General features: G+C 37.7%; 2 protein-coding genes across 2 annotated transcripts in view; both read right to left on the bottom strand.

Moving 5' to 3' along the window:
- Window positions 1-26,449, bottom strand: part of Hs6st (heparan sulfate 6-O-sulfotransferase) — a 229,021-nt gene that overhangs the window by 161,198 nt on the left and 41,374 nt on the right. The window contains exon 3 of the mRNA XM_073079645.1: window positions 67-164. Within this exon, the coding sequence (XP_072935746.1) occupies window positions 67-164 (98 nt within the window). The remainder of the gene's footprint in view (window positions 1-66; window positions 165-26,449) is intronic.
- The window catches only part of CTL16 (C-type lectin 16), a 445,139-nt gene that overhangs the window by 415,849 nt on the left and 2,841 nt on the right, over window positions 1-26,449 (bottom strand). The window lies entirely within an intron of this gene.

Raw genomic sequence — 26,449 nt, 5'->3', positions numbered from 1 at the left:
ACTAATTCGTTGGTCCCTCCGTGTGGGAATCCGGGGTATGTGTCCAAACAAAAACTATGTACTCACTTCCAGCCGGTGGAGTATCTCGAAAAGAGCCATATTTCGTTGCTGTGCGGTCGAAAACAATGGCACCGCTTTCGCGCCCGCTGACAGTTACACGGCCTCTGCAAAGAAAACGAAATGAAATTTTAAAACGGGTGTGGAGCATAGGGGCAGGGTAGAGAATTCTCTTCATATAAATTTAAATCTGAAAGCCAATAACACTACACACGAATTAAAAAATGCAAAGTATTTTCATTTCCCCCGGTGGGTGGCGACTAGATATTCCAGCCGTCCCGCTTAAGCCGGGACAGTCCCAAATTCGTCAATATCATCCTGCGCCCCGATGGGTTGTTAATTTTATTCCGATTTTTGACCATGTGTTGATAGAAAGGTGTTATTACCATACAAGTATTTAAAACTGGAAAAGCACAGAAGTTGAATGAATTTGTCATTAAACGATTACTATCTGAGTGCTGGGCATAGGTCTCCTCTCAGAGTTAGAAGTATTTTAGGCCATAGTCCACCATATCCAAGTTTGAAGTGTTAGACTTCACATGACTAACAATTTTTAATTTAAATATCGATTACCTAAATTGGACCAAAATTTGAGTCTCTTGCGACCGTTCTATTTTTTCTTCAAAAACGTGGCAACCCTGATTGGAAGTTGTGGTTCTTTCGAGTCGGGTTCTCACGGCGCGCGGAAATTACGAATGGAATCAGTACCATCGCATAGAGCGGACGTCCGCGACGGACAATCGCTGGGGGGCGCAAAAACCCGACGAAATATAAATACCAAAGTCTCCAAACTTATTGAAATCAGATGTCACGCGATTGTGATGCTTTTCTCTTACGTTTTGTAAAACCATGAATTCTAGCTTGATATACCTATTTTTCAATATTCTCCATTTAGTATTAATGCTTTACCTAGTACATTTACATTATTTCTAAAGAATTTTATAATGAAATGGCTTTCGCTCGCAATATTGGAGTGGCACGTGCAGTTTTTCTTATTTGACAAGACTTTTCTTTTCTTACTAAGAAACGTAAAGCTAAGTATACATAAAACAAAAAACTTTTTTTTATTATTCTGCAGCATTTGATGACCTGATTCAGACCGGATTTCAAGAAGAGTATCTTCTTGAAATCCTCTGAGTACCGCCGCAATGTCCCATTATTTCCCAAAGCGTGGTAACCCTGGTAGCAAGCGGTGGTTCTTTCGAGTCGGGTTCTCACGGAGTGCGGAAATTACGAATGGAATCAGTACCGTCGCGTAGAGCGGACGTCCGCGGCGGACAATCGCTGGGGGACGCAAAAACCCGACGAAATACACCAGTCTCCAAACACCCGCCACGAGCTGGAATCATTTATGGGATTTACTCATTGAAATCAGATATTCCTCGAATAGAATGCTATTTCTTGTACGTTGAATTTTAGCTCGATATACTTTTCAATTTTCTTTATTGAGTGGGATTACGTAGTTTAGTGCTTCATTTCTTACGGAATTTTATAATGAAGGTATTCTTTCACAATATATGGCACGTGTAGTTTTTCTTATTTGAGAAGACTTTTCTTATAAATGATCGTAAAGATAAGAAGACATAAAAACAAAAGCCTTTAATTTTATTTTTCTTACAGCCTTTATGAGGACCTACATTAGATAGAGATTCGATGGGCTCTGGGAACAGCCCCATTGTTTGATTTTTGTCCAAAAGTTGGCAACCCTGGTAGCAAGCTGTGGTCCTGTCGGGTTCTCACGGAGCGCGGAAATTACGAATGGAATCAGTACCGTCGCGTAGAGCGGACGTCCGCGGCGGACAATCGCGGGGGGACGCAAAAACCCGACGAAATACACCAGTCTCCAAACACCCGCCACGAGCTGGAATCATTTATGGGATTTGCTCATTGAAATCAGATATTCCTCGAATAGAATGCTATTTCTCCTACGTTTTGTAACACGATGAATTTTAGCTCGATGTATTTTTCAATTTTCTTTCATTGAGTATAAGTGCTTTGGTACTTTCATTTCTTCCATGGAATTTTATGAAATGGCATTCTTTCGCAATATTGAAGTGGCACGTGTAGTTTTTCTTAGAAGACCTGACTTTTATTATTTGTACAAATAGATAAAATTGAAGTTTCTGTCCGTGATTGTAAAATAGCTGCTATTTTCGAAGCTCGTTTACTTCCTTACACGGAATCAAAAAATCTGTTATTTTGTTTTAACTAACAGTTTTACGCGGACTTTACGAATAACATGATAGATGTTGGTTGTTGAACCACAGACAAGCTACAATATAACATTCATTAAGGAGTCGTATGAATAACATTTATATTTCAGTCTCATGAAGTTATACCATTGATACCGTTATCAAACTCACATTCATATGAATGAATAGACTCCTTTTGCTACATTTATAGCTACTAGTACCGTACCAATCAAATACATCTTAACAATTTATGTACAAGGTGGTCGAGCGGGGTTGTATCAACGCAACACCAATTTCTAGCGATCTTAGTTCTCATCAATAGCAAAGCCTCTATGATGACTGATCTGCTACATTTACAACCCCTTGTCAATATGGGGCTTATTACATATTTCCATGGAAGGCACTCGGCAATGATCTCTTACCTTCAGGTGGACTGCAACTTCGTTTGTTAACCCTTTTAAGATTGTTTTGCCAAATTGGCAATTCAATCTTATACCTTTGTTATTGAGAACTCTTAAGGCACACTTATTGTTACGAATACATCCAGAAGCGTTTCATATAAAACTAATATTTTAAACAAATTACGCGCTGTTATACAACCTCAAATAACCTTACCACCTAATGACACTAAGTTGACAGATGAATCCCGTTTGAAAAATGAGAACCAATTACGTTTTTAATACGCTACTTCGTATATGCGGATATTATTCTCATAATAGACACTTATGGATTTATTAATTTAATTCACGTAATAGGCACCCACGGATGTATTGATTTATGTAACAAGCTTTGGGTTTGTGGATTCGTCCTCATCTGAGCGTATGAATCGTATTAGAACTTGTGTAACACAAGAAATACGGCTAGGGTTGTCAAAACACAGTTTACGTAGAAACATGATTGAAAAATATGTATTGAAACTGAGTTATTTTTGGAACATTACTTACTTCATAGTACGTAGTAGAGATTATTTTTAGTGATTTGTTGAGATATCAGTTTTAATGCCTGGAAATAACGAACTTTAGATTCATTTAGATGTTTGAGAAGCTTACTTTTAGTTACAGATTTTTACTTTTCGATAGTTTATTTTCGTTCCGAAATTTGTTACAACAATTTGCTTTTCTTATTCATTAACTCTATTGAATTTTTACTGTATACATAATATATCTCGCTAACACATTACAAAGAACGAGCGAAGATAAATAGAAACTATGTAGTTATAAGATGCGCTAGTTTTTTTATATAAGCACTATTTTAGTAGAAATAAACTCGACACACAGACAAATAATAACATAACATATTTTTAAAGTTGGCATCCACCAAACATAGTATACAAGTTAATTCTAGAAGGCTTATAACGCGATAGTAATTTTGAATATAGTCATTCGTTAATTAATTAAATTATCTCAGGTTTCGCAACCCTACAGCCTAATGAATTCCAAGTCCCCAAATCCGCCTATTTATGCACGAGCCGTAAATATCCCTGCTTAATCCCTGTGGGTAACTATTCATCGATTACCTACTTGTAATTTGTAGTTTGGAGTGGAAAACATCTTTTGACGTTACCGTCTGACATCTTCGATAGATCATGTATAATATACCTACCACTACGAATAAAGGGAATGAAAGGTGTGGTAAGGAGACATACTTTTCCGAGGCGTCCCAGCGTTGTCCTCGGGGTTAGCGACAGGCGCGATCGTGGCACAATTTTGGGGAGGTGGATCACAAGGGAAATTTTGATTAATAAGACCACTTATTTCTAACGCGTTTTAAATATATTTACTATAAAGTCCGGCATATCCTCTCCGCTAATCCCGCGGCAGAAAGAAACCCATGCAGAGTTTCGCCACGAAAAAGAATCTGACCAAGTGCGAGTCGGACTCGAAGGTCGGATATTCGAAGGTGGTAGAACCCTTTGTGGTTTGAGGCGCCGCTGTGTTCCGTTTTGAAGGGTGTAGTAAGGGAGACAGACTTTTCTGAGGCGTTCCAGCTTGGTCGTCAGGGGTAGCGGTGCATCTGTGGCCGACTTCAGGTAGGAATATCTAATCTTATCGGGGGTTGATTACAGATGTCCATGGGCGGCAGTAGCCACTTACCATCAGGTGGACTGTATGCTCGTGTCTGCTACTCCTATATTATATAAAAAAAATAAGTTTTATTTTCGAAAGCGTAAAACCGGCACCCAAAAACATTTTCTTTCAAACACGAACCCCCATTTCGTAGAACATTCGCTATTCCAAGTGTTCAATGACAAAGTAACTCCGAAGTATATTCCGTTCAATAACGCCCGAAACATTACTTACTGAATACTCCTGAAACTTCCAAACTTAATTTAACGTCTCATTAAACTTTACGTTGCTGTAATTTGATCATTTGCTGGCACATGAGGGTGATGTGATATATAGTTGTTTACGTGAGTTTTACAAATAAATTACCATTAGGATGGAAGAGAGTACCCACATTGTATGAAGGTAACAAAATAAATTAGACGATCATTATGTTTCCTTGCCGCATATTATGGTTAGAAACTTAAAAGGGATAAAACAGTGCCAAAAAAAAACTTATTTAACAGTTAATATTATTGAAATAAAAGTTGTTAACTATTTAAACAACTGAAACTATGTAAAAACAGAAGTAATATACTATAACAATATTTTAAATTAAATATATAAAAACCTGCCAAATTGCTGTCCCTGGGATGGATTTCCAGAATGCTAGCTACATCACCACATTGGATAGCGAAACTAATTCGTTGCCCGAGATATGTGCCAAGTTACTATTACAGTATTTTTTTATACAATTCTCTTACAATCTTACAAGTAAACCGTAGTTCATCAACAACCCATTACTGTCCCACTGCTGGGCATGGGTCTCCTCTCAGAATGAGAAGGATTAGGCCATAGTCCACCGCGCTGGCCAAGGGCGTATTGGTAGACTTCACATACCTTTGAGTTTTTTTTTTATAAATCTCTCAGGTATGCAGGTTTCCTCATGATGTTTTCCTTCACCGTTTATTAAGTGATAATTAATTTCTAATACGCACATAACTTTGAAAAATCAGAGGTGCATGCCTGGGATTTGAACCTCGGACCCCTCGATCGAGAGGCCGAGTTTCTTAACTACTAGGCTATCACTGAATCGAAATCGAACGTGTATGAAAAGTTCTAATTTTTCATAAACATTTCGCTTTCATACACAGATTGAGCTGGAGCTCACAAGGTTGGGGTTTAAGATTCAGTTGTAAGGTGTGGCCTTCACTCTGACTAAGACTTTGACACTCACACTAAGGTTCGAGCAATATTTAGTTGTTAACCGATTATCTCCATCAAACGAATTATAATATAAATGTAATCAATTTAGTCATTCATTCATTCGAAAAACGTTGAAAACACAGAAGGAACATTTCGACCAAAAAGTCCACATCAATTAGTGGTGGTCCAGTGGGTATGTGCGCAAATTGAAATCCCTTAGAAATGTTCGCTGCTTTCCGTGAAAGCCTTCGCGGTCAGACTGCGGTGCTCATCGCTTTCCTACTTCACGCTTTAAGCATTTCGGCGATAAATAGCCAGTTAATTGACTGTTCACTTTCAAAAGAATTTACTTTTGCAAGGATGCAATAAAATTTACTTTTATAGCTTTTATAGTGTGTTACTTTTATGCTCGTCTGCAGTTTACTACATACTCGGTATAAAATAAGTATAAATTACATTATAATAGTCTTTTAGTTTTCCCGAAGTGATTTCTCTTTTAATTTGTTTCGGATTGATTAAACCTTTCTATGAAATTGAGCTAGCCATGAGCATGCAGTCCAGATATCACCAGATGGTGAAAAGGTGTAAAACAAATGTGAAACGCATGGTTCGACCTGGTATAGTTCGCGGAAAACTGCTAGTCAGCTCTGAATATAGAAATGAATTGCGTCGCCATAGTAAATTGTATGACTACCTGCTTGCAACAACTTAAGTTTGGCACGAACTATGCCACCTTACACACCTATTTCTAATGGGAATCAATTCTTGCACTTCTGAAGGGTACGAATGCAGGAATACCCATGGATCTGTGATCGGCTTCAGCTGTAACCCCTGATCTATATGGTGACTTATTGATGACCATGACCATCACTGATGACCATGGGCAGCAGTGAAGATTTCAGGTAAACTGCATGCTCGTTTGCTCCTTAAATATCATACAAAAAATTACGACTAACGCTAATGGACATGTGTTATCCATTACAAATAATATTGGAGCGCTACTTTAGGGCAGCCACAGATGCGTTACTTTCCCCGGGGACTTTTTTTTTTATAATATGAGAGTAGCAGACGAGCATGCAGTCCACCTGATGGTAAGTGGCTACTGCCGCCCATGGACATCTGTAATCAACCCCAGATAGGATTAGATATTCCTACCTGAGGTTGGCCACAGATACGCCGCTACCCCTGAGGACTAAGCTGGAACGCCTCGGAAAAGTCTATCTCTCTTACCACACCCTTCAAACCGGAACACAGCAGCGCCTAACACTGCTGTTATTAGGTAAAAATAGGTGTGGCGGTGGTGCCGCCGGAGTCGAACCACAAAGGGTTCTACCACCTTCTAGACTAAATCGAAACTATCCTTTGTTTGCGTTACCACAACAAACCAGAACACAGCAACTAACTGCTGTTACAAAGCAGATGTAGGTATGACAGTGGTGCCGTCGCTAACCGCAAAAGGCCTACCATTAATTATATCCCAAGTTGACTTTTACAAAGTTATTCGCGGCGAATTCCGCCAACTTCCCTCCCTAGACAAACATGACCTATAGTTCTACACTCTGGCTAGTCAAATATGAAATTCATACTAAAGTTGTGGTCTGAGGTTGTGAACTAAATTAATAATCCAGAGTTCCAAGCGCTACGGGACTGGGGCGGAAAGGACACCCGTCACACACACTCGACCTTTCATCAAACACTCATAAACTTTCATAAAGGCATTGTTCCGATACCGTAACTAAAACCGTTTTTAGTTATATCGTACCATATCGATATAGATATAACCGTTATGAGATAAACAACGAATCGGCGAATAAGTATAAAAGTATGAAAACAAAACTAATGCCAAAATCTAAAGCCAAATAATAAAACAAAACTAATGCCATTCTTAATTCAAAATTAGATTTAATATTTGATATGTTGGTTGGTTGTTAATAGAACACGCACTGCGATGAAAAAGAACCGAAGCAAATGAAATTAAATTTGTAAAGACAAGTGTTTCTTCGATAGTTTTTAACCATCCTTGATATAAAACAGTTTTTCATATTGATATGGAATATCGGTTACGTAACCGTTTTCAAATTATTCCGATACCGTGTCAACTTTTATGACGCTTTGAACGCCCTCTAGACAATGTCAACACTGTTACTAAAAGTAATGTCCGATCTATTTCGCTGGTTCCAACCGATTGATTCGATTACGTTACACGTTACGGTTTAGTTACGGGATCTTTTTATTATGTAACGGGTATTCACGATATTCGTTTTTTATTGCCAATATTTCGACCCAGTTGCATGGATCGTGGTCACGGCGAAACTGAGGTGGAGGGGAGAAACCGTTGACAAGTACTAGGGGTAGATTAATCTATGTACCCTACGTCTAGTTCGTTTTTCTTTTCTAGGTTTCATATCACGACACACAACACTAACAATATCCTTACGCATCGTACTTTGCACTATTTGTGACTTGCATAAACTAACCACTGGATTCCACGTTTGGGCTAACTTAAAACCATCTTCTCTGTTAAAGTTCCTAGGATGTTTCTTGATCTCTATAGTCTAAAATCATATGTTACGGGATCTGTTTGATCAATCACACCATACTATGAAAACCATTTTAGTTATATCGTACAATATCGATACACTAGATATAACCGTTATGAGATTAACAATAAATCGGCGAATGTATAAAACCAATATAAGGCGAAACTAATGTCATCCGATGTAATTTAAAATTACATCTAGTATTTGTTTTAGTAGTATGTTTATTGTTTCTTATTCGAACACGCGCTGCGATGAGAAAGAGACAAAGCAAATTAAATTTAATATTTGTAAAAAACAATATATTTTAACTATCATTGATATAAAAGAGCAGTTTTTCATATCGATAACGCATATTGGTTACGTAACTATTTTCAAATAAAACCGATATGGACCGTGTCAACTTTTATGACGCTTATGTGATTATGAATTTATTTGAACGTCCTCTAGACAATGTCAACGCTGTTGCTAAAAGTAATGTCCGATCTATTTCGCCGGTACCAACCGGTTGATTCGATTACGTTACACGTTACGGTTTAGTTACGGGATCTGTTTGATCGGTCATGCCTCTTCGTTTGCCAATCAAATATCCGCTCGTATTGCTTGTCAAGTGTAGAAATTTTATTGTAGAAGGAACAAAGGAGAATAAAGATGACATACGTTGCTACCCTTCAGGCTGACACAAGTTTTTTTATTAAGTTAAGATTAAAACTACTTCGCAACAATCCGCTACAAATATGTATGATGGTATATATTTTAAACCATGCAGTATGTACCACCCTCCCTCCCTCAAAGGATGCATGATGATGCAAAAATTAAAAATATACACCACCATACATACCACCACCAACACGTGTTTCGCTCCAAAACGGAGCATCATCAGGGTAAGTTGACTCTACGACGGTTAATCGCTAAGTGACGCTGTCAACCTAATGCATGCCTTTTATAATGGTATCCAACCCTCCCCTCCATAATGAAATGTAAACAACTGATGACAGTTGTGTGACAATAACACACATTCGCATTAAATCTGCGAATAATTAATCTATAACCTATAATCTATAAGGGCTGTAGACTTAATATATTAGAACAACGGGAGATTATTAAGCACATTTAAGGTATAATAGTAAAGGACAAATATGCCTTAGGACTTATGACATATTTGACTAAATGAACTTCCATATGCAGTAGGAATGTAAAACTAAGGTACGGTCTAAATTGGCATACACTTATCCTTTTTCAGGCAAGACGAAAGTAGGAAATATATCAAGCTAACACACACTTACATACCCCTGTGTAAAATATAGGGATGGCGATCTGATATTGATTAATCGAAGAATCGATTTTTTGGACCAGAAACATCGATCTTCAGTAATGATTCGATTGAGTTAATCGATTATTTCCTTCTAGAAAATCGAAATTAGATTTTTCGAAGTTGCCTGAATATTAATAAATGTATTAGACATTTTTCTGACGAATCCGTATTACAAGTGGTTTTGGGCTTAATAACCTTTTTTCGCTAGTTATTCGGGATTCGCCCTAAATAGATCGAAGATATATTTTTGGAGGATCGATTTTTTTCTGAATCGAATTATCACGCTTCGATTCGAATAGATTTTTATCGGAAAGAATCGCCATCCCTAGTTTAATATCCAGGAATACTGAATATATTTCCTTTCATATATGCTGCATTCATTTCATATATTCCCGTATTAATCAAGGCAAGGTTACGAAGTACGGAGTTTGGCACTAATAAACAAGTTACTTTACGAAGCACAGGTAGAAAGCTTATTATGCTAGTATTTTCGTAAAGTTATTTCGGGAAAGGTAACATAGATTTTCTACGCTTTGAACTACTTTCATCATATAAGTTACGCAAAGTTATTTAACACGGTTACATAGAAATAGCTCTTTCAGCCCTTGAAAGTAAATATAGGAATATATTAGGTAAGGTAGTAAATGAAATCAACGAATAAGGGCCTTCGCTCACTGCGGCACGGCAAAATATTTTTGTTTTTTTTTTTTTTTATAATATAAGGGTAGCAGACGAGCATGCAGTCCACCTGATGGTAAGTGGCTACTGCCGCCCATGGACATCTGTAATCAACCCCAGATAGGATTAGATATTCCTACCTGAGGTCGCCCACAGATGCGCCGCTACCCCTGAGGACTAAGCTGGAACGCCTCGGAAAAGTCTGTCTCCCTTACCACACCCTTCAAACCGGAACACAGCAGCGCCTAACACTGCTGTTATTAGGTAGAAATAGGTGTGGCGGTGGTGCCGCCGGAGTCGAACCACAAAGGGTTCTACCACCTTCAAAAACCTTCGTCCTTGTACGGCAAATGCCAATGTTAGTTGTCAATATGGGGGTTGGAAAGTAGAATTGAAATTTAAATGATGATTAATGTTGGTACAAAATCAATATACGGTGTTTGAGCATGCCGTGCATCCTTATTTCAATTTAATACTGTTAAAATATAATCATTATAGCCCGCGTAAAACTGCTAGTCCGCTCTGGATATAGAATCGCGTCGCCATAGCAAATTGTATGACTACACCTGCTCGCAACAACTTCAAACTAGCAGTTTGGCGTGGGCATACTATTCGTCGCATACAAATCTCTTGCCTTGCCATGCCGGCAGCAAGCGATGGCCCTAAATGGTCAAATTCAAAATCTATTCCTAGATTAAAGATCAAAATTACAAGTGAAGCTTACTACTATAATAAATTGGGCATCTCAAAACAAAGGGAAAATTTCAAGACATGTTTATCGACTTGAGTAATTCGAAATATATGGTAGCTTCAATATCTCGTCTGTGAACAAAGGGATTTCGCTATACAAATATTATAGTGGACGAGCGGAATTTTGAAAACAATAGATATAGCTAGGGTTGTCACTCGTATTTGTTGAATATAGGTAAAGTGTGGTCTTATAAAGTAACAAAACATATTTTATATTATATATTTTAGTTAATTGTGCTGATTGACGAATAATAATAAAGTACACAAGATACTATGTATATTATAAGCTCAAATTCAGATGTCGTAACAGCTGATCCTCCCTTTTAAATCGCTCGATCGATTGTTTTCTATAGGAATAGGTTGAAATAAAACTATCGCACGAAAAATAAAGTACATAATATGTAGTCTTACTCTATATATATTACTTATATGTCAAATGATATTTGGCAAAAAATACTTTGGGAAATGAATAACTGTGTAGGTACCATTTTTTCTTTACTTCCCAAGAGTACTATATTTTTACAATTTTATGAAAAAAAAAACAACTATGTTTCTGTAAAAATAGGGTGACAACCCTAGATACAGCCCATTGGAACGAGCCGTTAAATTCTATTGGATTGAGAACAGCCAACACATTTCGCTCGCCTAATTGTTGCCAGCTAGATAGCTAATTGCCTAATTCACTGTGATTATCAATCGGCGTTATGCCACAGATAATGTTAGCTTTGGACTCGATGTAGGTTGCGTTTCAAATCGTGTAACATTAGTTTGTATATTGGCAACATCGGTATTTGCTTTGAGATATTAAGTGTTGATATTAAATATGTTTAAGCCAAAAGGATGGCTTAAGCATATTTTTGTAATAGGAAAAGAAATAGATATGGTGTCATTGGTTACTAGCCCATAGACCTTTGAATCTGACACTCATTCGTTAAACAATAACCATAGACAACCACAAAATGTCATATACGCAAGGATTAAGACCTAACCTTGCACTTCGACTAAAACTTCAGACTAGAATAAACGATAGATAAGAATAACTAACTAATAGGTATCATATTCAGATCAATAGCATTCATTGACTTGACTTTACATAAGACCAAGGTGGTAGAACCCTCTGTGGTTCGACTCCGGCGGCACCACCGCCGCACCTATTTCTACCTAATAACATCAGTGTTAGGCGCTGCTGTGTTCCGGTTTGAAGGGTGTGGTAAGGGAGACAGACTTTTCCGAGGCGTTCCAGCTAAGTCCTCAGGGGTAGCGGCGTATCTGTGCCCGACCTCAGGTAGGAATATCTAATCCTATCTGGGGTTGATTACAGATGTCCACGGGCGGCAGTAGCCACTTACCATCAGGTGGACTGCATGCTCGTCTGCTACTCCAATTTAAAAAAAAAAAAAAAGTCCAAAACGTCATAAGTTATGCCAGCAAGTACAGAAAGCGAGAATAAAAGGGGGCTGTCTGCCCCAGGTCTCCGATCCTGGGAGGCCCCAATCCAAAAAAAAAGGATTGTCAGAAGTTCAAAACCAAACAGTATGTGAAATGTGTATTAAAAGGTCGCCGGAATCATACGTATTTGTCGACGAATATGTCTATGACACATATGTAATTTTGTAAAATCACATTACATTAGAGGCCTCCATTCAACTTTCGCCGTAGGCCTCCGACGACCTTAGTTCGCCACTGAGTATACTTCTTGCATTCGGAAACAAATATTCCTGTTCCCATAAACTTCAGATTACAAAATACTAATTCGCAATCAGAAACTCATGTCATAAAGAAAGGCAATTACAAGCACAGAATGCATATGAGACCGCTGGAGCAACACCTGCTCCAGCCTCATACAAATGAGGCTTGTGACGCGACTGAAGCTGCTCAAACCTCATACAAATGAGGTTCCCAACTAAGTATTCATTACATTGCATCTACAGCTCTATGGAATTACGTCTAGAAGACGTTGAAGGTAATTTAAAACAGTTGCAGGAGAATTGTAAGAGAGAATGAATTGCCAGAGGTAATCCCGACCTCAAACACTACACTACACAGAAGCGTCAGATTGTGTTCATAAAGTACACATATCTTCATCACGTGCATAAATATGTATTGCATTTCAAACATATGTGGAGTGACTAAAAGCAGTGATAGCCTAGTGGTTAAGAAACTTGGCCTCTCGATCGAGGGGTCCGAGGTTCAAATCCCAGGCACGCTCTAATTTTTCAGTCATGTGCGTATTAGAAATTAATTATCATTTACTAAACGGTGACGGAAAACATCGTGAAGAAACCTGCATACCTGAGAGATTTATAAAAAAAATCTCTTACCAAAAATAAAGGTATAATAACTTATAAAAAAAAAGGTATGTGAAGTCTACCAATATGCACTTGGCCAGCGCGGTGGACTATGGCCTAATTATCTCATTATGAGAGGAGACCCGTGCCCAGCAGTAGGATATTAATGGGTTGTTGATGATGTGGACAGAGTTATGTACGTACTCGTATGTATGTGAGGGTAAAATCTTGGAACTGAATTTTAAATGACTGAACCCCGACTAATTGGCGAATACCCCAAGTTCAGTGATCATTACACAATTATATTTTGAACACCCGTGACATAACTATCAAACGTAAGGGTTTTCAAAAAAGACAGAAAAACAAAATGATAAGCATATGATAAGGCTTATTTTTACAAATCTTCTCATTTAATTATATTAAAGTAGCAGTATTTGTTATCTTCAAATCTTTTGCTGAGTTAAAGGTTATCGTAGAAGTGTACAAAACATTCGAATTCTTAGGGGTAGCGATGGTAACGTTCCACTTCAGTTAAAACGTCTAATCAGCATGGATTTGGTAACAGATGTCCATATGCGGTAGTGATCAAATAACAGCTTGGTCGATTGGAAACATGTGTTTGGAAATAGAAGCTAAATATTCTAAGATAGATAAATAACTATAGAAAATTGTGATTCACTTATTTTTGAAACATCATCTGAGCCTAACAAAAACTCAGACAAACACGTAAATAATTTAATAAGTTTTTGGCTACAGAACCTTAAAACTAAACAGCAACATAAAAAACAGAATTTATAGCTACAAAACTCAGACTTACGTATTCTGAGAAATAGTAAAACTACTTATAAAGTCAAAATGTGTTATCTGTATTGTTTTTTTTATCACGTGTTTCGCTCTCCAACAAGCATCATGCCTATTTGCATTATTCTACGAATCTAATGCACAAAGCGCCGCCGAACGAAACGGATGCAATGTATTTTGCATTTTGATACCGGAAACTAGTTGGACAAAATGGAATCCGACAATTTGATGTTTTTGTCGGAGATTTTTTGACACATCGGATCTGGCTGACCGTCCTGTTGATGGAGGGATCCGAGGTTCAAATCCCAGATCCACCTCTGATTTTTCAAAATTATGTGTTGACTAAAAATTAATTATCACTTTCTTCCGTAACGATCCGTAACGAAACCCGCATACCGGAGAAATCTTAAAACAAGTTTTTTTTATAATATAAGAGTATCAGACGAGCATGCAGTCCACCTTATGGTAAGTGGCTACTGCCGCCCATGGACATTTGTAATCAACCCCAGATAGGCTTAGATATTCCAACCTGAGGTCGGCCACAGGTGCGCCGCTATCCCTGTCGACTAAGCTGGAACGCCTCGGAAAAGTATGTCTCCCTTACCACACCCTTCAAACTGGAACACAGCAGCGACTAACACTGCGGCTATTCGGTAGAAATAGGTGTGGCGGTAGTGCCGCCGGAGTCGAACCACAAAGGGTTCTACCACTTTCAAAAAAAATCCCGTACCGGAAATCGAACCCGAGCCTCCTGGGTGAAAGTCAGGTATCCTAGCCACTAGACCATACGGGAGAATACCCGTGCCCAACAGTGGGACAGTAGTTGTGTTGACGATGACGTGCTTTTTATACTGAACACATCACTCTATTTAGTAGGTATCTTTCCGTCCCCTTATAAAACCAAAATCATCACAAAAATTGTACAAACTTTACGAACGGAAAATATTTGTATTTATAGACAGAAAGCAGCAAATATTATCAATAATATTTCAAGTAACCTTGAGTAACATCGACGTTACAATCCATAATCTTTTCGATCCAGACTCAATCCACCGATAGCGACACTGTGCGGATCGTTTATCCCGTCAGCGATCGGAATCTATCGGAAACCGCATCCCGATATTGCTCCCAGATCTTCCAGTGAGCTCCCGAAACTACTGAACCGTTCAAATATATAGTGTGGGTTCTCTGATTGATAATCTTGTATTTGTAATACTAGTACTGGATATTAGTACAAATTTAGTTAAATAGAGTTGATACTAAGTTCGACGATGACGTCACCTTAGGACAACGGTATTTTTATTTGATTAAAGTAGGAAACTGTTATGCAGTATACCTGATAGTAAGTGGTCAGTACCGCTCATAAACATCTTTTTTCTAACAATCTCTATATAAAATAATGGTTCTACTTGAAGTCGATCACAGGTGTGTTGCCAGTCCTGACAAATAGGATGATCGCCTCATATCAAAGTTCTGCTTTGAAAGGTATAATATTGCAAACATACCTACATACAGTAGAAAACCAAGTCAATCAAAAAAATCTAAATCTAAAATAAAAGTTCCTTACACTCCCACTAAAGACAGACATTTGTCGCTCTATAACTAAGCACAAACTAATCACTACTTAATCCAATATCAAATGGCAAATTCCATAGCTTCGACACAATCAGAGACTACCAAGTCAACCAAACAACCGAACCGAATCGATTTAAAAACCTCGTTAGTTTATTTTTCTAGCGCATCCGAAACCACATCCCAATACCGAACAGAACTCCAGCTATCGGGCCGTTAAAATATTTACAGTGCGGTTTCCAACACGCGGCCCGCTCGAACTAATGCCTTAAATAAGCAAGCATTAAGCTGGGTTATAGGGAAATTTAATTTGGAAAGTAGCTGGGCTAAACGCTAAGCGGCTGGAAATGGTACCGAGTACCCCGAATGTTTCGTCGCTTTGAATCCTTAACTAACATATTGCAACTGTCTAAACTTCACATGATAGATATATTAAGACATTTTATATATCTATAATGTAATAATATGTCACTTTATTTATTGAAACGTGTACACAATGGACACATAATCCGCGGTTATTGTAGATTGTAATTGATCTACGAAATTAAGCAGCATCTGGCGCGGTTAGGAGTCGGATGCGTGACCGCCAGTGGCTAATATTTAGGTGCGCTACCGTGCTTCGGAGGACAGATTAAACCTTGGGTCATGACTTTTACAAAATCGTTAAACCTTTGACATCGGATATCTTAAGGGCGGTTTAATATTCAATTGGACTTGGCCAGTATGACAGGGGTGCTTGGCGTTTAATGTGCATTCATCCAAAAATAGCTATTTAAGCATGATAGAATATGCAACAGACCCCCCACGATTAAAACAAGATACCTGTACCCAGCAATGGGACACAAAATGGGTTGCAAGCATATACAAGATTCATAATTGCTGACATTTGAAATTATAATTGTCCCAGCCACGCCTTCAATTCACTATCTGTCTAAGCACATGTCCATAAAGAATAATTGTCGTGTGTCGTGTGGGTTGCACGACTTATATGCGATTGATTATGTATCCTCAATTAATTAATAACTACTTCGTGGTACCCTGGACCAAATTGTCTGTTAATAAAATGCTACGTGTACTCCGAAGGTACCACAATACCTAATTCTATTTTTATAACAGCAGTGAAAGCTCAGCAGCATTCTTGTTCAAAGTAAAGATGAGGATTTATAAGCGGATTTGTAACTTACAACTCTGTAGTCTATAGACAGCCACAAAAGTAATCCAGATAAATGAACACGTACTATACATAAATCTAAAAAAATCTCCTGAAGCAGTTTGTAAGATGAAGTTTCAAATCATTAACAGATCACATGAAATCATACATGTGATCTGTTAATAAAAAAGCGCATTTCTTCACTGATGGACATATAGGAACGTTCCAACCACTGTTCCTATAGTTCCGGGACCGGAATAGGGCTACGGTATCCCCTGCCTGTCGTAAGAGGCGACTAAAAGGGGGCTTCTGGGGTCGCGGGTGGCAAGAGTGAGAGTGGAGCTCTACGCAGCGCCGATGACGGACACCGGGGGGGTTTTAGTGCGGTAAGAATCCCACATAACCCTGCGTCGCTCCCACGGCACCGGGTACATTTTGAAGGTTTCCCCCTCGTGAACAAAAAAACAGGTACGTTCCAACCAAAGTACATAAGCACCTACAATACAACGTAATACCCAATTCCAACATGTTTATTTTTAAATAGTCGGTTTGGTCGCTGAATAATTCACCTGGTGTTTTACGTCTGCCAGCCGTCCCACATAACAAAGAGGCTCAGGATGTACTGGTGCCTACTATGTTATTTAGCGTTCTCGCTAAATTGGATCAGGCCCAAGGGATATGACGTTTTAGGGTAATTTCCACATTTGCCATAGATTAGTAAAGATACTTCGCCGCCTTGAAATTGAATGAAGCCACAAAAGGCTGATCTGTCAGTATTTTTTTATTCTTGACAAATAAAAAACATTTGTAGAGGAAATTTACGAATAAACAACTAACACGTAATTACATTATAAATAAATAAGTATTTCAAATATTTTAGCGACATTTTAGCATGGAGACGTGACAAAACTTATTTACGCAACTATTTCAATTTTCAAAACTATACATTTTCTGGACCACTATAATTACGATGGATTTTTACGTAACTGAATTTTTTGGTCTTTTTTTTGTTTTTAATCTATACTATGCTTATTTGCCATTGAAGGGTTGAAAAAGTCATAGTGCTTGTGTACTTTGGTTGGAACTATACAGTAGATATTATTCAGTTACAAATTTTAACAATAGTTAAGTAATGGCCAGATTTTTTTATCAAGAAACAAAATACATACATAATCTTATATATAAAATTCTCGTATCACAATGTTAGTTACCGTACTCCTCCGAATCGGCTTCACCGATTTTCACCAAGTTTTATATGCATATTCAGTAGGTCTGAGAATCGGCTACTATCTGTTTTTCATACCCTAAGTGATAAGGGTTGATCACCCTTAACAATTTTTATTTATATGGCAACACAACGTTTGCCGGGTCAGCTAGTAGCCTGTAAATGTGAAATGTTCTACTTTTTACCTGATTACTCCAGAAGCAAACTTAAGTTTTTAGAATGTTTCTATCAATGTGTTCTTTTACCAATTCAAGGTTTTTGAACTATGGAATGTAATTACTAATTGAAGTCCTCTCAGAATGAAAGGTGGTAGAACCCTTTGTGGTTCAACTCCGGCGGCACCACCGCCACACCTATTTCTACCTAATAACAGCAGTGTTAGGCGCTGCTGTGTTCCGGTTTGAAGGGTGTGGTAAGGGAGACAGACTTTTCCGAGGCGTTCCAGCTTAGTCCTCAGGGGTAGCGGCGCATCTGTGGCCGACCTCAGGTAGGAATATCTAATCCTATCTGGGGTTGATTACAGATGTCCAAGGGCGGCAGTAGCCACATCAGGTGGACTGCATGCTCGTCTGCTATTCTTATATTATAAAAAAAAAAGATCAAATATGTATTTAATAGACAGAGAGATCACGACTTTAACAGCAAAATACTTTTTGTTAATCATATATTCTTTACATTTTTTTTTATGGATATTTGCCTCGCACGAAAACATAAAAACCCTTTTTAAAAGCTAAATAGTTTGCCTGTTCTTTATCTGTTTGCTCACAATCTTGGAAACGCATTTTGGAACTTGACAATTAACACACCGATATTTTCACAATGTACGTATAGCCCCCGCCAATCTGCTAGTCAGCTCTGAAGTTGTTGCGAGCAGGTGTAGTCATACAATTTGCTATGACGACGCGATTCATTTCTATTCAGAGCGGACTAGCAGTTTTACGCGGACTATAACATATTATCATCCTATTACTAACCAATGTTATCCTAACTAATTATAAATGCGAAAGAGATTTTTTTTTTCTACGCTTTCGTGCCGTAACTACGAATTTGATTGTCAAGATATTTTGCACACACGTTGTCAGAGGTCCAGAAAAGGACGTAAGGTAACTTTTATCCCAAAAAAAGTACTGTACCCTTACCAGGAGTTTTTACGTTTTGACAAATATTTTGATTGTTTTGACAATTTCCAATCAGCGCCCCTAGCGGATTGTGTCAGAACTTGGAAATAGTATGGGCCAATACGTAAACAAATACCAAAACAGTCATATTTGTCGAAACGTAAAAACTCATGGTAAGGGTACTGTTCCAAAGGCATAAATAAAAACAAAAGGTCATCGACCTCTGACGCGAAGCCGCGGAAACAAGCTAGTATTGTTATAATTGTGTGCAAAAGTACTAACACAAAGGTTCTACATACACATTTAAAAGCAGCCCCGACCGGATATTTGCTGATAAATTTTCCAATAACGCATCCTATTTAAGACAGATACAAAATTGCGCTGAGAGGAGCTCAGTGAGTTCATTAATCAGACCTTCATTATATTGAAAAGGCTAGCCTCTTCGACTGGCTAAGGAGTGCAATTACTCGATTAATGAACGAGACCATTGAATAATTGATTTATGAATCAATTTCCGAGCGATCAAAAACTGCAGATCTTGGCCCTATCGGCGTAATGACTTGATTTATTGCCTTATAGAAGTAAGCTCCGCGGAAATATTTTATAGTAAATTGTTGAGCTGTAAATTGAGCTGAGATTGCTGAGAGCATATTTTTTCATCTTAATCATGATATCTCTGTATCTTATAGAAGTAGCATGAGGTCTCAAAGTTGCATGAGGCGCACCTGATGGTAAGTAGTCATTGTCGCCCATGAAGGACTGTTATCAACTCCTTAGAACAAGGGATCTACTAAAAGCCTATAGATGTCTGGTCACCAATGAAGATTAAGATAATCGCCTCAAATAAGTAAATTGGCATCTGCAACCATTCACCGAAACGCAAAAATGCTTCACTCTAGAAATACCTTTGTAACAGTGGTATATGCCCATTAAAACCATATTTTTTACAAGGGGGAAACCTTCAAAAGGTGCCGTGGGAGCGACATGAGCGTATGTGCGATTCTTACTGCACTAAAACCCCCCCGGCGGCCGTCCTCGGTGCTGCGTAGAGGACTCCGGGATCCCCAAAGGAACGCAACAGGAGTCCTCTTAGTGCATTGCTCCGTTGGGCTCCACCCCGGTGAGCTTAACGCTCGCCACACCGTCTGGTGTGTACGACGGTATGCGACCACACATACAGCCGTCCTTCCCAGGGTCGGTGACGGGCGGTTCGAGCTCCCACTCTTGCCACCTACGGCCCCAGAAGCCCCCTTTTAGTCGCCTCTTACAACAGGCAGGGGATACCGTAGCCCTATTGTTGTCCCGGAACTATAGAGATAATAACAGTGGTACCTGCCCATTAAAACCATACTAGTTAACCTTTCTGATAGTACGACCTTATCATATTACTTTCATTTCTATTTCGTAATAGACCAAGGTTAGTTACGAGTATAAATACTTTTATCTCTAAAGAAAGGGTTTATTTTTGAAGACGTTTGAATTTCAGTGTTGAACTTTATGTTAGAATCTGGTCGGCTGTTATTGACAAGTCGCTGGCAATCTGCCAAATAGGGTCTATTTAGATTGAGGCCCTCGATTTCGACATTCTCAAGGCATATGGGTATATGTAGGTTTTAATCTGCAGCCTTCTACCGACTTCTATAATTAGGTTAGGAGCGTAAGAGTTAGAGCTCACGGGTGGGTTTTATTTCAGTCTTCGCGTATAGATACGTAATAACTGCCTTTTCTTTTAAAAATCTCAACTATATTTTTCACATATTCTCATATTATATGCGTGCGCGTTTTTTTTTTCTAAATAAAAAAACGAGCAACAACTTCCGAGGGCGGTACCGCAAGAAAAACGCTCCATGAGTTCTAAGCCTTATGAGGTCGACCGAGGTGGTTAGTATCGCTATTCATGCATTAGCCCTGAGAAGTTAATCATGTTGAGTTAAACAGAATCAATTACACAGAACTCCAGAACGGAAGGACTTAACCGTATTCAGCGCGCTTAACCGTGCGTAGTGGCCACCGCGTTAGTTGCATAACTTTGGAAATGGATGCTGTTTTTTTAGTTATTTGTATCTAGATATAAACTACTAGCTGATCTGGAAAATTTTGTACCGCCTCAAAATCTGTTTATCAAAAATATTCCATATAAAATATAGCCTATGTTACTCGTGGAAAATGTAGCTTTCGAATGGTGAAAGAATTTTTAAAATCGGTCCAGTAGTTTTAAGCCTATTCATTACAATCAAACAAACAAACAAAGTTTTCCTCTCTATAATATTAGTATAGATTAAGAATAAGAAACTTATTACAAAGCTAAAAATAATAATAATACCATATATTCGCATCCAAAATAGTACAGTTCTGCGCGCGTGCGTGCTTGCATGTATGTGTGCGAATAAACAATTACAAGTCGTAGAATATGTATATACGGAAATCTACACATGCGCAGTGATGAGACACAGGAAATTTAAAGATATGAACGTAGGCAGCAACGGGTTACAATCGTCATTATTTAATATATTTAACCTGTAAACTGCGACACGAGTTCATCAATCGTTTTCTTTCAATTACAAAAATAATAATATTTAAAAACTAAAAAACGACGCTAAAATCGCATAAGAAAAATCGTTGATCCTGACGAGGAGAATGGGGCAAAATTGTTAAAATCGTGTATTTTCATCGGTTCTTGATAAGTGTTCAAAATTTTATATTAATCTGACCGTTCAAAGTGGGAAAAAATCGAGTTCAAAGATTCCATTACATGCATACAGGTCAATATAATAAAAGCGTGGTAATAATTTAATTTAAGTCGTGGAATGTTTTATATATGTCTAGAAATCTCCAGACAAATGCCCCGTTATGAGAAACAGGAAATTTGTAGATATGAACGTAGGCAGCAACGGGTTACAACCGTCATTATTTAATATCTTTAACCTGTGAACTGCGACACGAGTTCATCGCTCGTTTTCATTCAATTACAAAAATAATTTCATTCGTGCTAGGTGGTCCGTTCGTAAGCGAATTATCTCGACTTTGCGGTAGATATTCGGTGTTTAAGATAAAAAATGTGTTTAAAAACAAAATATTATATTACAGCTCCACCCTAGCTGCTGATATACTTAAAGTATTATTCTTGCTTCGTTATAGGTATACATTTGTACCCTGAATTTGTACCCATTTGTACCCTGAATCTCTTTTATTTTATATTTCTTGTGCAACAAGTAAATGGTTGCCAGGAAGAGATCACTATTTTAGTGATAAGGCCGCCAATTGTACATTAGATAGATAGATAGATAGATAGATTATTTATTTCAAGAACTTAAGCAACAACAACAAATTATAACACACAATAAACAATGAAATCCAAAAATACACATATGGAAACACAAACTTAATTATGAACTTATTGACTAAATTTTCTTAAGAAATAAAATTACACGAAATATAAAAAAAAAAAAACTGAAAATAATAAAGTAAATTAAAAAATAAAAACAAACAAAATACCTAATCGAGTGTTGCAGCTAAAGTCTGTGAAAAAGGTTCCGGAGCTCAGAAAAAAACCGAGATTGGATCTCGGCAACTGATTTTCAGCCCGGACCGTATGCGAACGTTGCTCGGAAGGCTGTGCAGTATACATCGTGCCAAGTGTTGTAAACGGGAGAAAAAAAAATTAGGATTTTTTTTTTTTATTTTTTACTTTTAATATGGTGCACAATAAAGATTTTTGTATTGTATTGTACAGCTAAACAATATAAATAACTTTAAAAGTAGATTTTTTGGTTCTAGCCATAGAATGTTTTTGGTTGGCTAGTTTGAGCTACACGTTTCATATTTTTTGGCTTATCCTATAGATGACTAAATTGTCGCCGTTATATCGTTAATTTGTGACTTATGCCTATATATGTAAAAGTAAAACCAAATTTGCTTCGAACATTTTCAACTAGCTGTAAAATTAAGAAAATATTAATCCAAAGTAAACAGTAAAATAGAGCTAACATCATACTTCCAGCAATTCCAGTGAGATTTCCTGAGCGCTCTGTAACGGCCGCTGCAAAGTTAACGTAATTAAAAACGGTAAGCATTTAGCCTTATTAAAGTGGCAGAGGGGAATGAAAAACAAAATCTCTTTTTAATTGAAAGTGGTTACTTTGTGGCTGAACAAAAAATGCGCTTTCTAAAATTCAATTATTAAATGCCTTGTGATCGGTGATTCGTTTGGTGCTTAAATAAGTGTTATTTTGAATTAACTGCCTAACCTTAGGTTCTTTTGAGATCGAATACATTCAATCACATAACAATAGTACTAAACTTCCTTTATTTTTGAAGGTGGTAATCAATTGTAGTTCGACTCCGGCGGCACCACCGCCGCACCAATTTCTACCTAATAACAGCAGGCGCTGCTGTGTTCACCCTTACTATACCATTCAAGGGTGTGGTAAAGGAGACTTACTTTTCCGAAGCGTTCCAGCTTAGTCCTCAGGGATAGCGGCGCGTCTGTGGCCGACCTCAGGTAGGAATATCTAATCCTATTTGGGGTTGATTACAGATGTCCATGGGCGGCAGTAGCCACTTACCATCAGGTGGACTGCATGCTCGTCTGCTACTCTATTTTATAAAAAAATACTTTGTCTCCCTGTCTATCGACCGGACAATTTGTAAATGGGTTAAACTGATTTAAAATAGTATATTGCAAAGATTACTACGTGACAATAAATGACATGGACAAAGATACTTACATACAGTTAAAAAGCATAAACATTTCTAAGCTAAACACAAGTAAAGCCGCGCTCAAACAGCAAATAACAGCAAAAAACAGCAATTACTAATTAAATCCTCATCACGAACGTACTATCAAGTCATATTTTATACACCCTAAGTGTTCGGTGTGAAAGGAATCAAAGGAACGGCGGAGTCTATTAAAACTTTTGTTGCAACCCCATCAAATAGCCACGAAATGACTTATTCTTCCGCATCGACAAAAGAGCTGACTTCTAACAACTTTCCATTCTGACTTCATTCAAAGGAGTCGATTAGCGAGGTCACGGGACGGCGTGACTGTACATTTTCTTTAAAAGAATCCGCCGTTTTCACCGATTCCGCGGCGTCATGGCACGCACGCGCTTTAATAGCTCGGGTAAAGGCTCGGGCACATTAATAGCTTCGAACTGGCGATTTTATAGCGTTTTTACAATATATCGAACTGACCCCGAGGTTAGAAGCGCTTTTCATGACCTAAAGTCATTCGCTTCGTTCAATGTTCAGCTTCGCTTCGCAGCTAACGCAGTTTAATAAAAGTCTTTCAATTTAGAACAATTAAAAACAGAACGTCAGTGAATTCCTCTTCACTACGAATCTATAGATTATTTTGTGTTGATTTCTTGATGTGGGTAAAAAGTAATTTAGATTAAAACACCGTAAATATCATCATCATAAACAATTACATGACAATCAGGATGATCATTATAAACAATTAGATGACAAACAGGATGATATTATAAAGCGTGAACAAAATGATAAGCAGAAATTACCTAAATATGCTTGTAAAGTTTAAATGAGAAACCAAACTTTACGCAATCGCAAACATAGAAATAACTTATTCAAAAAATGATACTAAATGCACGAAGTACTTATAACATTTAAAATAAAGTAAGTGATAAAAATAGCAAATGGGCAAATATGTCACCAGATGTGGAGTGTTATTGCCGCCCACCTTCTAAATTCACGCCCCTTATCTAAAGTTAACGAGATATATTCCCAATTCTTAGAACGTCTCATTAGTTCTAATAAACATATTACATAAAGTTGTTTGCTGTTATGAGGCCGCTTGGATATTTTGGGTTAAGGTCTTATCGGTTCTATAACAGCAGCGCTGGTGTTTTGTGGTTAAAAGGGTGTGTTAATCCATGCACTTATGTGAGGTGATCCAACTTAGTTCCCAGGAGACGTAATGTATCTCGACACAGTTCTATTGCAGTTGTTTACAATTGTATAAATTGTGAAAATGTTTACTGTTTCTATAAATCTAAATCTATGGCCAACTTCAGATGGGATTCTAATACTATCTGAGGTTGATTATAGATTTTCATGCCTGAAAATAGAACTTTCTGACATGTAGACTGCATGCTCGTTTTTAATATTAAAATAACATATACGAGAAAGATAAAAAAACGTTTTGTTTTTATAATCTTCTCAGAAAGTCCTTTCAGTTGATATACGTATCAAATCGATACCCATTACTTAAAAAATATTAATTCGCCGCCTTCGTGCGTCCACCATATTGGTCGTAGAATGACTACTAATCGTGCATTGCCAGCAAAACCTAACGTGTACGCAAAATAACCAAGTATTCTAGAATATATCTCAGCTCTTGTAGTGTGCGCAGACCCTATCCACCACTTCGCAAGCCCGCCACGTTCCCCTCAGATTTTTCATGGAGATTTTCCCCGTTTAAAATTGATTGACGAGGATTCCTCCTGACTCCTTTGATCCTCCTTGATGGGAACCTCGCAAAAAGGTGATGCATCGCTCTCGCGTGCTACGTCTAAGAGCTAGACAATCTCGTTTCGCGACAAAAACGTGTGAAAGTAATCTAATACGGATGGATGTTTCAAGAAAACTGAACAATGAGTATCAATATATCAAACGTTTAATTAGATCTGTTATCTAAGTAATTAAAGTATCGATTGTTAATCCTTTTGTTGTTAAGTGGTTACATAACCTTTTTGTCAGTGGACATCTGATCACCTTCAGTGGTAGATTTAGTATTTGGCTGAGTAAGCTAGCGCCTAGGGCGGCAAATTTTAGGGGCGGCAAATTCGGACGACCTTTTCTTCCAACCTTTTTGTTATTCTGACTTATTTCAACAGGGTAATACATTATTTAACGTAGTTACTTGTTTTTAGCGCGCTCCTATTTATATTATGAAATTAATTTTAATTCGAAATAAGTATGTAATGTATATAAATGCGTTAACTACAATATATTCGTAATATTATTGCAATCGTTAAACCTTGTTAATATAAATAATGTCGTGTGTAACCATCCGATACTGTTTCACCACTGACCCCATAGCTTCCACCAACAAAAAGCATTAGGGAAGCATTGTGAAGTATGCTTCAAGTCTCCCTCGCTACAAGAAGACCCATGCCCGACTACGGCGTAGCGTGGCGCCCCCACATTAAAACGAAGAATTCTCCAACCAATAAATTCCATCCGCATTACATCCTTAGATGAATAAAATACATAGATTGAATACTCCTAGCAAGAAAGTGTAACCTGTTTTGAGAATTGAAATTGTTGCGTAAATGAAGTGTTCCTATGTCTCCGTTCTCTAAAATGTTTGAAATATTTATTTATTACGTAAATTACATAGTAGGTATTAGTATATATATAGAAATACTTATTTATTTATTATATATAGTAAATTACGCAGTATTAGTTATTTATACGTATATTTTCCCTAAAATGATTTTTATATGTCAAGAATTCAAACAATAAATGATAAAATCATCCTTTTGTGTCTTCATT

The sequence above is a fragment of the Epargyreus clarus genome, unplaced genomic scaffold, assembly GCF_041222505.1.
Source record: "Epargyreus clarus isolate Ecla_fem2 unplaced genomic scaffold, WU_Ecla_fem_2.2 ptg000014l, whole genome shotgun sequence".
Lineage (NCBI taxonomy): Eukaryota > Metazoa > Arthropoda > Insecta > Lepidoptera > Hesperiidae > Epargyreus > Epargyreus clarus.
The sequence above is the reverse complement of the archived record's forward strand: the minus strand, read 5'-3'. Positions and strand labels throughout refer to the sequence as shown.